The 15588-nt window shown below is 45.6% G+C and overlaps 1 protein-coding gene and 1 long non-coding RNA gene across 2 annotated transcripts in view; one reads left to right on the top strand and one right to left on the bottom strand.

The window, feature by feature from the left end:
* Window positions 1-6323: 6323 nt before the first annotated feature.
* LOC146207420 (uncharacterized) lies at window positions 6324-8278 on the bottom strand. Its single transcript, XM_084587231.1, has one exon. It carries the CDS (start codon window positions 8166-8168, stop codon window positions 6798-6800), a length of 1371 nt encoding a protein of 456 aa, XP_084443357.1. The 5' UTR covers window positions 8169-8278; the 3' UTR covers window positions 6324-6797.
* Window positions 8279-10658: 2380 nt separating this feature from the next.
* The window catches only part of LOC146207419 (uncharacterized), a 48842-nt gene continuing 43912 nt past the window's right edge, over window positions 10659-15588 (top strand). Inside the window, exon 1 of the long non-coding RNA XR_014700285.1 lies at window positions 10659-10863. This is a non-coding gene — a long non-coding RNA (uncharacterized LOC146207419). The remainder of the gene's footprint in view (window positions 10864-15588) is intronic.

The raw sequence follows: 15588 nt of genomic DNA, 5'->3' as shown, positions 1-15588 counted from the left end.
AGCAAAGCTGGGATTGTAGGGAGAACTGGGATCTACCATTCTTGTACGCGGCTGTCAGCGAACCTGTGGAGGTTGAAATCACCTAAATGCTTCGGATGCCGCCACAAAGGTGTGTTAAAAAAAGTCGATAAGAGGGCGTGCCGTGCAGACGTTTGCTTCGTTAGTGCGCACTCGATTCCAGCGGACTTCAAAACATTGCTGATAAAATGCAGCGGGTGAGAAGCGGAGTCGCCTAGTTTCCAAGTCTCCGAGACACGCTTTATCGAGAGACTACACCAGCAAAGTAATAAGACCACCTGATAACAATATTAGAAACCTCCATTAACAATAAATAATAACCATAAGGGTTCATTTCTTATCATGACAACAAAGGAGGCCTGACAAAGCCTTTCGGGGCTTCAGTGGCTGCGGCTTGGTGTAGAAAGCATATCAGGTATATATACTGGAATTAAAAAAATAATAATAAGTTATTGTAATTTAATCACCAGGAAAAAAGAAGAGCAGAACTAAAATGGGCGATGTCTGTGCACGTTAAAAACCCCAGGTGGTCGAAATCTCCAGAGCCCTCCACTACGGCATCTCTAAAAGCCTGAGTCGGTTTGGGATGTTAAACCCCATAAACCGAAGTAAACCACACATTTAATAAATGAAGCAGTGGTAAACGCACAACTTAATCAGTAGTCGAAAAAGATACAACTGAATTAATGTGCAAATTATAAGAGATGACCTATGGACATTTGCGGAAAATGCTTTCTTAAGCGTTCGTCGACCGATGCACAACCTAGTATATAAAGTCCCCGAATTTCGCTAAATTATTTCGTTGTTGGTGTCGCAAAACCTGCCTGAAAAGCTTTACGTCATTCTGAAAGCAGAAATGCAGTTGCCCTATTACAAGCTCACATGGCCTTCGATTGACCTTTCTTAGACGAGCGCTTACACTAAACTGAAGCCAGTCCCACCTATACGAAAGCCAAAAGAACGGCATTATACACCAATGTGTTGCGAACCTTTATTCTGGTGATAGTAATCTGTCTTTATTAATTCTTTTTTCAGGAAGCTCAAAAATGAATCAAGAATTCAGCAAATGAGTCGAACACTTTCGGAAGTATGAGGTAAGAACATATTCTACTAGTAGTTCTCAACGGCAGAGTCATAGCTATAATTTATCAAAAGTTTATGGTGTGTGAAATTTAGCCTGTCTTTTTGCCCTATTCATGGCGTGTGGGAAAACGCGTAAAGCAAAAGAAGATCGTCTGATAGTTTTTATTCTACGATAAGGGAAATAGGTTGATGGTGTTCAAGACGCGTAATTCTACATGCTAACAATTTATTTAAAGAAACTTCATTACTCATAAGGGCATTTATTTTGGCTTCATTTCCAGTATTGACGAAAGTGTTCAAATCTCCACTATTTGTTTTCTTGCTTTTAGAAAAAAAACGACACCTAAAATGTTTGTGGCTGTTAGACGCGTAACGGTCGAAAACTAGCAAGGAAAGGCGGGCAGCCGTCGCTCTAACGTTGACTTTGGCGCTTATGTTTACCTCTGTACCTACTGTCAAAGATCCTTACGCACAAATAAAGAAATCAAAGCATTAAAAGTTTGCTTCCTTTCACATTGATCGGTAGAGCAGAGAAAGAACCGGGCTGTTTTGAAAATATGCCGCCAGGAAAGATCGATCAGGATTAGGGAAAGCCGTCTAGCCGCGCATTTCTGTCATGACGCTCAGCATTGTCTTCCGCGTCGACTTGCAAATGGCGCAAGATAAATTGAAACAGTGGGCCGACAGGCATCGATATGAGCCCAGTGGGCGCGGACTCAGTTCCCGATAGCGTCGCCAAATCGATCGCCGGACTTTTCCCGTATGAGCGCGTTGCCCACAGCTGGCCGGAACCGGCGACCGGAACCTGCTCTGGCCAGGAGCCCTCCGGGCCCTGCGCCCGATAGTCCGGCACGCCTAAAACCCTGCCGCGCGGCGTGTGCACATACCACGCAGAACACGTCCGATACTGTATCGATCTTGACTTGCGCTTTCAATGAATGCATGCGCGCGCCAGATCCGACGGAGCTTCCAAACCAACCGGGGCCGAGCTCAGTCCCCTTCGTCAGTCCCCTTTGTTTTACTGCGTCGAGCGAGCGACAGAGAGAGAGAGAGAGACGGAATGTTTTGTTATGTTTGGTGAGAGAGCAATACGAAACGCTCCGCACGCCGCCCTCTCGTGCATGCCATAGTCGACGCTGGGACGTACCGACTTGTACGCGGGAACCGTTCATAGCCAAGCTCCTTACGGATGCAAAGCAAACATGGTCTGTAAGCGATGACAGAGCCGCCTGCCGGCGTCCACGTTTTGTAAACAGGGCATCCAGTGGTGCACTTCAGTTTCTTCACTGTACCCTCCTTTTGGCATGTCTCTAGGACGTAGTGAAGGTTCAGTCCCTGGCGAGTCTTGTTGGGCAGGAGGGAGTGAATAGTGCCGTCATCGCGAGCGACAAAAGAGGGGCTTTGTTTGCTACAGGCAAACAAATCTTTGACTTCGATTTGCACGTACGTGATCTGCAAATCTTTGCACACGCCTGTCTGAACCCGAGGACTGCGACGCCAACAAGTGTGATCTTGTCAATCGACAACTGAATGTTTGTTCTGCTCTTGAAAATGTTGTCAACATGTTTTCGAAGCCCAGAATTTTTCTCGGAGTAATTTTTTATCCGATTTATTTGTTGTTTTTTTCGAACTGGAGGAAAAATGCCTTCAAACTGTTCCCCAAAATCAACTTGCCTATGTGTAGGAGTGGGCGCTTTCGGTATGAACACACAAGCACATAAAAAGATAAACATCTGCCTAACTCGTTCCCTGAAATTTAGTTTTAACCGGGACATGTCAGTATACTCTTTAGATGTACGCCATAGATGTACGCATTATCGGTAAAAGGAGAGAATTAACAATATACTGAAGAAAATAGCGTTTTAAGGCAACAATAAGTCGTGCAATAAGCAGTGAAATAAGTCGTGCAGTCTTAGACGTTACCACGTTGGTCCTCTATTTTAAGCAGGCGCTGAGTGCTGACAGACAGGCCCCACTACCTTGTCAGGCTTCCTCAATCAACCTTCTATACTCAGGCGATGCTCTCGAGCCTTTACTTTGTTAAGAAATTTTTGCCATGGCATGCAAGGGCATTGAACGCGTTTGAAAGCATAAAACACTACCCGTCAACCCGAAACAATGCACAAGCGTAACACTGAGGTCAGGCTCTGGGTTCCGCGACGGTTAAGCGGCACTGCAGACACGCTTTTCGATGGAGGCGAAAAGCGAAACACCCGCAAGTTATGCGTTGTCAGTGCACGTTAAAGAACCCCAGGTGGTCGAAATTTCCTGAGTCCTCCACAACGGTGTATCTCATAGCCTAAGCCGCTTCGGGACGATGTGCCCTATAAACCAAACCAAACCACTGCTGACATTCATGATGCTCACTGTGCAACCTGAAGAACTTTGACTACTTCCAGATTTTGGCTGGCCATTTTTCTTTCTCTTCCTAATCCTAAACATCGCTCATGTGAAAGTTCGTGACTGAACTGGTGAGCTGTGCGTCACATGGAAAAAGTACTTTTCAGCTTATCACAATCAGGTTAAAACTATTTCAGCCTGAAGGTTACAGGATGGAAATGCAAAGTTCCCATCGCTAAAGTTAGTCAAGTGTACATCTGTGTTCAGTTTGGGTATATGCTTGCACGTATTCTGCTTTCCGCGCAACCAAGATTTCAGGAATAATTTTATCTTTATATTAATGTTGGCCTCGCCGGTTTGGATCAGTGGCTGCAGCGCTCGACCACTGAGCTAGAGGACGCGAGTTTAGTCCAGGTCGCGGTGGCCGCGTTTCGATGGTGACGAAGCGTAAGGCGGCCATGTAATGTGCGATTTCAGCTCGCATTGCAGTGCCCCATGTAATTAAAACTCCGGAGTCGTCCTATGGCGTCCTTAAAGGTGATGATTTGAAAGGGTGACCCCTATAAACTCCATGCTTTTTTATTATTTTAACTAAGCTGCTACATGGAACGTTCAAACAGGATGCGGGGAAAGCAAGCTTAAGCAATGATTAAGGTATCGCAGCCCTAGCGGCTGAAGCAACGTTAAGAATATGAGAATGTCATAAATGAGGCTTTAGAGCTAACACTCCTGCTGCTCCATTAGCGAAGCCTAAATATTGAATCACCCATCGAAGATAGCGCAAGTTGTATTAAAGAATGACTGCTTTGAGCGTGAGCTCATAGAGGTCTGATGAATAGTTCAAGTGCGCAATACCCGCCTAGGTTTAATGTTCGCCATCTGTGCCAGTGTGCGAAATAATATCTAATATTTTATCAGGATTGTCGACACTAAGACGAACGTGTATAAAGGTGTGGAGCACTTTGATGAACTTTCTATCCTCAAGGGTGCTCGTGATGAACCAATAAATACGATCAACAAGTAACAAATGTCTTAATATATGAGCAGCATGAGTGAATAGCATGCGGAGGCAATATGGAAACATTACAAAGACCATTCCCTTATAAATATTTGACCAGATTTTTTTACATACCTTGACTGTCATCTGTGAGAAACCGGAAAGCATAGAGACGATACCACGATCAACAATGTATGTATGTACGTCACGTCCTATCGAAGAACAAAAATGAAATACAAGAAATTCTACAACGTCCGTGGTGATATTTTGGAGGATCTTAGCAATTTCCCGGAAGTCGAAACAATTTCAATCGTTGCAACGCGTCGGACCTATTACAGGTCAGGCCCATAAAAACGTAGTCAAACAATCATACCAATCAACATGTCATTGGCTCGATCTCGAGTGTCAACAATAAACTTCCTCGCAAGCACTCTCCTTCCCACTCTCCTTCCCTTTTTTTCCCAGCTCATCTAGGGAAGAGAAATCGGCAGACTGAAGCAGCCATCGCCAAGAAGAGAGTGTGCTTTAACCACGAGAGCCCCAACAAAAGCTCAAGTACCTATCTCCTCATCTGCTAACAGGTCTTCTTCAAGAGGCACTACCATTACCAATACTCCGAGCACTCCAAGTTTCAGAGGCAGCGGCTGTGAGAGGGAGCTGGCGTCAGACGTTGAAGCTGGGGAAAATGGGGAAGGAGAGCAGCAACGGAAACAGCTTCCCGGCTGCAAAGAGAAAAGCGAAGGCCGCATGGCGTGCACGTTCTCGTCGGGGGCTCGACATCAAACACCAATTAAGCGGTGCCCCGATTGCTCGTTAGCTGCGCGAACAATCGGACAAATAAATGCGATACCTCGTCACACGCCTCCCTTCCTCCCCATCGTCTTCCCGGATTTCCCTCGCCCTCTTCCCCGTTTCGTTTCGTTCACACCCTGTACGCGGTCTCCTCCCACGAGACGATAACAAACGGTGTCCAACGGCTGTCGCCTGTTCGCCCTCATTTGGAAGGCCCCCGCCTCCTGTTCTGGTCTTGCATATCCACGAGCGCTCCTCTTTGTATACATGTTTTCTCGCCCTAATATGGCCAATAAATAAGACAAGATATGGCGAGCTAATTGATTTTGGCATTGGCCTGTTCACCCACCCTTTTCAAAAATTCTCTGGCTCACAAAAAGTAATATATCGAAATGGTGATAGTGCAATATAGATTTTTTATTGAGTCTTGAGGTGCATAATTTGGGCAACTGTAGTGCTGCTATGAGTTAGCAGTCCTGTTTTCGTCTTTCCGTGATATAGCTATCAAACATGTCATGCATAGCAGCAGGCCCATGCAGTTACCGAGAGCATCGTACGGTTTATTTTTATCTATTGACACCTCGGGCAGAACCATTGAACAGGAATGAAAGAATTCCGTGTATTGTTTATCGAATAAAAGCGTGTGCGGAAAATACAAGAACTGTTTTTATCATTTGTGACAAATATAACTGCCCTCCACCCCCCTCACCCCCTACCACTACCACTACCGACACGAGAATACTTACGTTGTACACGAGTGGCGGAACGTAGCGTTAAAGCGGAAACCCCGTTTGGCTGTGCCAGAGATGGACACTTTCCCGTCCCACACATGTAATTGTAATCATCTACATAAATCAACGGCTCAAAGGGACATCGGGGAAAAATGTGGGCATAAAGTTACCATATCATTCTTCATCTACATTTTTCCATCGACACCATAATACTTCGGTCATCGTCATCAGCCTGGATATAACTGCCTTCTGTCACAGCTTAGTTTGGTAGCAAGGTATTTTTTCCACCTCATCATTCCATGGCTCTCTTCGAACTGCACAAATTGCCAAAATCTAATTCGTCCCAAACCTGTGCAAGAACAATGGGAACGGCTAAACTAATAATGAGGTGGTTACAGATGTGCTGGCCCTGGCTCGACATGGCAACGGAAACGCGCTCACTTTCAATGCTACACGGGCTGTCAGATTTTAGCTCCGTACTAAATTCCTCAATACTCTGCCTTCTCATAAAACAAGATCAAATATTTTTTTACGCGAAACCGTGTAGAAAAAGAAGCAAATTGTTTATCATGATAGCTTTGTTCCACGTGACTTTCGTGAAACTTTATTCATTGTACCAAGGGTTAATGCAGACTGATATTGTTTCAGGCTCGTATAATCATGCAGACTCATGAACTTGCACCAACACTGTTCTTAATGTCCTTTCATGCAGATTCAAAAGCGGGTGCATTCACAACTGCCAAAATAATCGGCATGAAGACGTAGACCACTTGAAAGCTTCTGCAGAGCTGCACGACAAAATAAATGGAGCGTTTCTGATGACATCAAAGCGACTTTCACAGGAGCCTGGACTCATAGTAATTACCAACTTTACGCGTTAGCGGAGATGTTTGCGACAGCGGAATCGTTGTGTCAGAGCTCGACACGGAAGCATCCTTCATTTCGGTCGAGGTCTTCTCTTCTGCCGCTTTTCGACCGCTGTGCCTGGTTTTCTTGTAACTGAACCTGGCTGAGCAGCGAGCGTAGACAGCCTTCAGGGTCGGCTCCGATGACGACGCTGCGGAGGCCGTTCGACTTCTCCCGCGACGATCGGGTTCCGCCGGCGTAGTATCTGTGCTAACGTAATCGTTGTCCAGGTAAGATCCGCCGCGCCGACACGTTCGACAAATGTTACCAAACAAACACTTCAAGCAGCAGACTAAGACTAAGATGATGCCTGCCAAAGCGAGGACTATGCCTGCGACCAGTGCCATCTTCTTGGAAAGTGGGTAGCCAAGGAAATAGTTATCCTGGTCAAAAACTGAGGTGCGATTGAACGTTGATGGCGTCGTCGGCAACGGCCTCAAAGCAATCGGCGCAGCATGGTCAGAGAAGACTTGAAAACCGCAGAGAGCCAGCTCGAACGCATTCTCGGACGTCACTTGTGCCATGACGTAGCTTCCCGGAAGAGTTTTGAGGCAAGGGGTGTACAACGGACGGCCGTAAGGAAATTGACCAACGAACTGGGAACACAAGGGATTCTTGTCGAGATCCGCAATGTTTTCCCCGACCCACATGTCGATGGTGACGTTTTCGGCTGTAGCGGACGGACTGGTCTGGTTGGCAAACTCGAAGCTCAGCACTTGAACCTGGTACACGTCTTCAAGGTCTATGTACCAGAAATGAGACGTGCCACGTGCAAACAAGGAGCATGCATTTCTACCGCCGTTGATTCTGGCACTCCCGGTGGAATTTGTGGTATTGACAGTGTGGTTTTTGTTGACGGGATCAGTGACGACCGTGGAAGAATGGACGGTCTTGCCTTTGGCGATGTCTTTGACGCAGAAGGGCAATCCCGCAGGCAGCCATGTGCCGTTGGCCTGGCAAGTCCTGAAATGATGGCCAAGGAGGTCGTACCCGGGGTCGCACACGTAATGCACCGTGGTCCCGCTGGTGTACACGTTCGCCGAGAAGAACAGGCCGGCGTTGTGCAGTCGTTCGGGGATTTCGCACACGCCTTGAACAAGTGTCGCTAGGAAGGCGGCAGCGATCGAAGCACGTAGCAGCATATCGGCCGAACGGTGGCCTCGTCGCGAGCGAAGTGCATGGGGCTGTAGTTCTTTGCACACTGAGAACATGTGACTTCCGACGACCCGAGTGTTGGTTAATGAAAGGGGCATTACTTGAAAAGATTTGGTGAGTGTAGCGACACGGCGGCACATGAGCATTGATTTCAAGAATATCAGTTGTCCTCGCTTTCGATTTTTTTTAGGCCAGTGACAGCGTCTTACAAATTACCAGTATTTCGATGTGAGGCAGAAAGTGATTTAAGTGATAAAAAATGGTCTTGAAGAAAAGGCTGTGCACGTAACGGTTCATATCTCGGCGTAATAAATTGCTACAGGCAGTGACGTAGTTGTGTTTTTTTTTTTTTCTTCGATATTTAACGGTAGCGCTTGACGTGATCTTTCTGACTATGCGCAGTCAAACATCCTTGGAATTACCCTGTTGCTAGTTTCTGCTGCTTACACTCTTGCTGAATATCAGCAGGCTGGTGATATTCGATCGTAGAGTTGAGATATGCTGAAGCTGTGATGAAAAATTGGTCTACACGGGATTATCTTCGGTATCGCTTGCTCCTTAACTCTTTGGGAAGATTTCGATCGGGGCTAATCTTTCCGGCTTTTATAGACGGCCGCACGACTAACCTCAGTGAAACGATGCTGAAATAACAATACTGACTGTAATTAGGGCAGGTATGTCCCACACATTAAAAGCATGTAAAAAATTAGGAATCATACAGTTAACGAACTACTTAGTGGCAAGAAAAAAGACATATATTCAATAGAAAAGCCTATTTGCCTATGTGTACTGCAATATAGTGCGGAACACTCATGCTGACCAAGCATTTTCCACCTAGCTGAAACTGAAAGGTATTTTTAAAACTATAAATGAAAGGTAAAACATATGCCGAAGGTTGAGCAGTCATCAATGCGTGAAATTCCCTTTAACGTTCGCGGGAAACATCATCTTGCATGTATCGACCAAACAACACGCGCTAATACACAACTGATTGCATGTGGAAAAAGGAAGATTAACGGAGGCACACGCTAGCGATCATGAGAAAGAGCTGGGCGATTGTGTAAGGTGTCCAAATAATCAGGGTTGTCGAAGGTTTCACTGGATTTTTTTTTCGCGATAGCATGAGGCAATGTACCGCAGAAAAGCAGGCGTCGGCGTTGTTGTAAATGTAACGCGAAAATTAGCCAGGAACAAAAAAAAAAATAAGTCTTACCGACCCACGAATTCGAACTCGGTTTACGCGCACGTGTCGTCGTACCACAAACATGAGAGAACCTTTCTTTATGCAGCGTTACGGGCGCTTTTTTTTTCTTTATTGCCGCTAAACAGCTCATGCCATTTCTCTTAAAATTTGACATTTTCTAGACAAGCTGGAGGCTAGGGATTTGAACCAGCGACATACGTAATCCCGATTGTATGACGTGAATAGTAAGCTTAGGTGTCTACCGAAAAATGAGATCCTTCTCCCACAAGGAAAAAAGAATTTATAATTTGTGGAATGAAACTGCCCTGCAATAGCTCTATCGCGTCACTTTTCCGGCGAGACTTGAGGGTTCCACTCTTATATTTCGTTTTGGCCATTTGCGACAGGTTTATTTGATATCAGCCAGGAAACGGCTATGGTTTCAATCAAACCGGCACGTGCAACCTAAACTGCTTCTGCGTACCCTAACGTAACATACCCAGCATTCGGGCCAATTTCGTGGTTCTCGTTTCCAGCGTTTTCAAACCAAGGAAGAAAAAAATGAAGCAAGAACAAAAAATATTTTCCAATTACGGAAAAGTTGCTGAGGCTGAAGATAATAGTTGGCGCTTTTAAGCAATCAATAAAAATAAAGACCGGCGTAATGCAGTTGCCAAGGTCTACAGTAACTCGACACGCGTTACCATGATTGTTTTCGCCCCAGACGCTTATCAAGCTATGTGCACCGTTTTTCGAGCAAAAATACAGCCGCACACGCGCCCGCTTTCTGCGTTATTATACGCCCCCTTTTTTGTGCAACTATTAGTTAGCGCAAAACTCACTTGAGAATGAGAAATTTGTAGAACCAGAAGGCGAGGTTACAGGAGAGTATTTACGGCACCCAAGAAAAAGAACGAAACTATAAAATAAAAAGGGAGCTAACGATGAAAACATGACTTCGGGGGCCAACGAGTGTAAAGATGCGCAGAGACAAAAGGCTTGCTCAAGACACGCCCGAACGGGCAGGCCGGAAGGGAGCTCCGCGCAGATGCCAGTGCAGGGCGCTCGGCTGCGGTAAAACAAAAGGGGCGCCAGAGCTGCAGACGAGGTTCCGGCCAGAGCTAGACGCCAGATAGCCAACTTATCAGCGAGCACCGGCGTACAGCACGCTGCTCCCGTCAGGTCGGTTGTGCTGCCTGGAGGGTCGAAAACGTTGTGACGTTGCTCCTTTCTGCGTCCTTGTTTTTGCCCCTACTCCCAAGCGCCAAAAGCGCGATCTACGCAGGCATCGAGGCTGCGGCGGAGGTGGAAAAAAAAAAAAATCAAACAATAGCTGCGCTTTGACTCGCTGAGAGAGGGTGAGCGAAGAGGGAAAGGAAGAAATGATCAAAAATAGAGAGACGCGAGAACAGCTTCGCGCGGCTTCTCTGTGAAAAAAAGAAAAAAAAGAGCAAGAAGCAGCATTAACATAACTGCAGGCGGGAACAAAAATGAAGATTGCTCGAAACACTGCGCGGCCCGTGTTTCGAACTAGTGCCGAGGTGTTCTGCTCTGGGGCGGAGCGCGAGCGAAAGCAGAGGACCGGCAGGAACAAGCGGAGCAGGGCGCTACCGCCAGTCTGGCACGCCGGTGAACCAGAGGAAAAGGGAGGCCTCCCGGTAGGGCATTATTTCTACTTTGGGATCGCTCGCGAAGCTTCGCGCCTTCAACCTATGCGAAAGAACGCCAGCGCACGGAGAGGTCTTGTCGACGTGTCCAAGTTTATTCGGAAGAGGAGGGCGGTTTGATCGAGTCTGTCGGCTGCACCGATCGAAGTTGCATAGGCTTGTCTCTGAACTATGTGGCGGTATTTGATTAAGACTGGGCGCGTTTTTGTACTTGAAGGTGTAACACGGTGAAAATTGTTGTATCAGCAGAGAAGACACAGTTGTAGGCTTGATTAGTATGAAACAAAACGTGAATTCTTGGGTCAAAGCCATTCCACTCGTCGACTGAAAGTAGCAGCGTATGGATGCGGTGGCGTTACAGGCCCCATTCATCAGAAAATCTGACGCTGTCGCTGTTGTGCGCATTCTTCACAAAATGTCATAAGGTATGCATTTGGGATATGGTAGGAGGCATAGCGCGGCAAACCGATTTTCCTTCGTTACGTGGGAAGTTTAATACCTCGCTAAATATGGAGGTAATGCTAAACAATATTCTAGCATTCAAAAAACATTGCTGTTATGAAGCAAATAGATTGCGACAGGCTAGTTCAGTGGTCGGTAAAGTTAACTCAGAATAATTACAATAATAATATAAGGAATATTGCTCAAAATGGTATGCAGATTCACAAAGAGGAGGGCTTGTGAAAGTGAACGTGAGACTTGTAGGACTTGGTCTAAATAAAAATCAATTTCAGATGCAGTTATATGTAATACCAATAATATTTGTTTTATTTTTTCGCTTTCTTAAAACGCAATAGAACTTCGTGAAAATAAACCTTGTGCTACAGTGTTCTTCCCGATTCTAACACCATAAACAATAATATAAATAAGCGACTCAAGCTATGGGGACGCCGTAGTGTTAGGTTGTGCTAAATACGACATGGTGGGATTCTTTAAGGTGCCCTGTCGTGGCAAAGTAAGGGGGAGGGGGGGGGGGGGTCGTGATAGCCGCCTTTATTGAAAGGCAGCCACCGCAGGCGGGATCGAGTCGGCATTCTTCCGATCAGCAGTCGAGCGCCCCAAGCCACCGCCGGGGGGCTAGAGTAAGAAAAATAGGCGCTGTAATTATTAAGGGACAGTTCCACCGGTATAGGCCGAGCAATATATGTATATGTCGGTGTGTCTTAGCGTTGAGAAATCAGCTTGTGGCTGTTGAGGATCGCCTGTAGTCAGCACTATATTTATGTTCCCCAATGTTTGTCTATTAGTGAAGACTGATCATCTAACTCTTTAAAAATTGACTTGGGGACAAAGTGCCAATGCAAAAGTTGCACATCATTCCAAAAAATAGATAACTACGTTGTTCCTTATCAAAGAATAGTAGTACGTAAAATATTCTTTTACCGGCCGTAAACGATAACTCTCGCAATAAAAAAAGAAAAAAAAAATGCCCCATATAGGCGACGCCATTTCACGGTCGCTAGAGGCGTTTGAGGCAACTAAATACACCTTTCAATCCAGTGTTTTCTCCTCTAACGCCTTATGTGCGCATAATCGAGTAATTCAAGGCTGGCCACGTGAAAGCTTTCTTTGAAGGCCAAAAAATTAAGCTACGCAAGTCTTAGCACGATCTAAACAAGGCATCTAGCCGCTTTTCGGACGATTTACAATATTTGGGGAGGCACATTGTCCCTGAAGCTAATAAATAAAATATTTTATAATTAATCTTTAGTAATACATTAAGCATGGTGAAAGAAAAAAATAGTGCAGACTAGAAAAGACAAATCTCCACCGCTCTCGGTTAGATTCAGAGGGCTCGGGCATACCATCATTTTTAAAACTTTGGCTGCGTTTATACTGAACACCAGAATTATTTCACAAGTGCTTCAAGAAAGAAAGCTGGCCACTAAATCTTAAATGAATTTTTTTTTTTTTTTTTTTTTTTACATGAGGACGACTTCTGCGGCACAGCTGTATCAGTGTGGGTGGTCATCAGAGAAACTTTTATTTGGAGCAGGCGGGAAATATTTTCCCAAGGTGGCCAGCCTCCTCAGTCCAGGAAGCCGTGGACTCAACCCATCTTCCAAGTCGGGTCGACGAGGCTACACTGGTCCTTCAGGCTTGGGCTTGACATCGGGGTCTCCCGCTGCTCTTCTTTTAGATCTCTGGCGGTTATTGCGCCATGTGGTCCTTTGCATCCACGCACCATATCAGGCCACCGTATCGATCATATGATATCGGAGTTCAGAAAACTGGGGAATATTGTTACGTAGTCACCTGGTCAACTGATATACAATAATTAACATTTGAACAACTGCAGTTAGGCATCTAGCATGCAATCATAAACTTATAGCAAGAAATTATCATTATCCGGTCTGTTTTTATTAATTAGAAAACGCGATTACTCTAAACGCTGTGGACCTAGAAATTGTGACTATCTCGCGAGAAATAAGTGCGCTTTCAAAACGTCCGTGCTGTAAGCAACGCCTCCAGCCCCGTCAATCAATGGCGCTGGCACCATGTCACCTTTTCTGTGTCATGTGGACAGTGCACGCAAGCAGAGGCGAGCATCGCACCGCAGAAGGGAAAAAAAAGTGACGAGGTGATTGCACCATTGCTTCACAGCACTTTGGGCAGAGCTTAGCAAGCGGATTTTTTGAAAATGCCCATTTTTGCCCGAGGTCACCAAATTTGCAAAGCCAGAGCGCCGAGGGCATTCTCGGTTTTGAATTTTTAAAGCCTGGTAGGGGTATTAATAATGGCCGGCTAATGATCGGAGGTCTCACTTCTGATACTTATATCCCCGCCCAGGGTGTCCAATATGTAAAAATGAAAATGTTGCAGCCGACATTCACCACTTGCGGTGGGACTGCCCAGCACTAAAACCAACACGAATCCGGCGCCCGACGATAGCTGGCCTTTCAGCAAGCAATCCTGCCTCGTATATCGTCTGGACGCAGGGACCACATCATCGCACACTCCTAGACTTATAAAACCAGCCAACCCTTTTCCATTCATTTAATCATATATTCATTCTGCACTCATCTCATACCTAACTGATGCCCTGACGAAATAAATATTGTAAAAAAAAATAACCTAATTGTAACATACACCTATAACTGTAAAAGTTGAAAAAAATTAATTATCAAAAATTAGTTTGCCAGCTTATTTACTAATCTTAATCTTGTTTTCTGACATCCGCCAACAATGGTGTAATTGTGCAAAAGAAACCTTCTTCAATCCCAAAGGGCCTTAGAGGCCGGCTTCCTTGGAACAGTAGGTATGCAGTCGAGACTACTCATAATGGCCCTAGATATTAATGAACATTTATTTATTACGAATGGTGATGGGGTTATCACAAAAATATGAATTAGGGCTATGATAAAGCATCGCGCATGAAACGAACAACTGTGCTCACGCCGCTCAGTTAAAACGAATATGGAGGCTCCGTAAATTCGACCAGTCAATATCAAGCACGCTTTCCGTCAGTGCAGAAACGAAAGAGCGTCTTCTAGCTACGTATTCTTCCATAAAGAAGTGCCGGCCCCTGCTAGAAGGAAGCAAAAAAAAAAAAAAGTGGTATTGTGGCAGTTAATTGCCGGCCTAAGCACGTCACGAAAGGCTACAAGGTCACTGTGTGTTAGTGTTGGTCAGTCGGTTTTTGTAACCATATTGCTGCTCTTAGGTCGCTTGGGTCTATGCTAGTGGCATCATTACATCGTTAGTCGGTGTGTAGATGTATGCTCGTCCGGCTAAAAGGAAGCAAATGCGCGGTAAATGTGTAGCAGGTTGGGTTGAAGGTGAACTCACTATACATTGTAGGTGATAATGCTCTGAGGAGTTTGAACATTCCTCATAACGATGCTTTGTTGGCCAAACTAAGTGCGGGCTTGGCCTTCCAATCGGATCGTCGCCTTCGGCGCTGCTGCCGATTGCAGGCAGCGCGCAGACTGATGCGCCGCCATTGTATAGAGTAGTCGAGCAACACGCATATCAATGAAAAACTAAATCAGACAGTACATAGTCGATGATTTTCGGCGGAAGCGTTCACTCTCATTTGCTTTCTAGGTTTGTGCGGCTCTACTTCCACGCAAAGGTTGCTTTAGTTAGCGCGATGCGGAAGCTTTACTCGGAGCCCAACGTTTGAGCGCTTTCCATAATAGTGATGTGCATGGTATGTGCGCATTTGCGCTGCGATATGTTCATCGCGGCATCCTTACAAATTTGTAAGCTATCGAGGTTGATAATACAGACCTATCAGGTGTATTTGTGAGCGCCCTAATTACTGCTGTTGTTATCGCGTCCCTATGAATCACTTCGTCAGCACGCAGCCGCTCAGCCCGGGATGCGTGACCGTGATTTCTCACGAAAAAGGGGGCTTGGCAGGGTATGCTTGGCAGAAACAAACGTACACAAAATTATTAAAAAAAAATCGCCACTTCTCTCGGTCTACGTATTTTCCGGCTGTAATAGCACAAGTGCACGTAATACGATCTTCAGATAGAACGAAAGCAGCCCATGTGATCTTCAAATTTGTGTAAGTGTACTGGGCTGTGCATATATGTACAGTATTCTGTAAAGAAGTGGTTTTTTTTCTTATTTCACAGAAGTTATGCCTAATTCAGTAGCGCACACTCACATGTAAACCATTACATACAGCTTCTCAATGTCGCCCCTGGCATTGCTCCTGCCGGTCGAGAACGGTTGTCTGGCATCCGCTACTGTTAACATCACTTA

The sequence above is a fragment of the Amblyomma maculatum genome, chromosome 1 (assembly GCF_055883805.1).
Source record: "Amblyomma maculatum isolate TAMU_Amacu chromosome 1, ASM5588380v1, whole genome shotgun sequence".
Classification (NCBI taxonomy): Eukaryota; Metazoa; Arthropoda; class Arachnida; order Ixodida; family Ixodidae; genus Amblyomma; species Amblyomma maculatum.
This window is presented reverse-complemented; position numbering and strand designations above follow the sequence as displayed.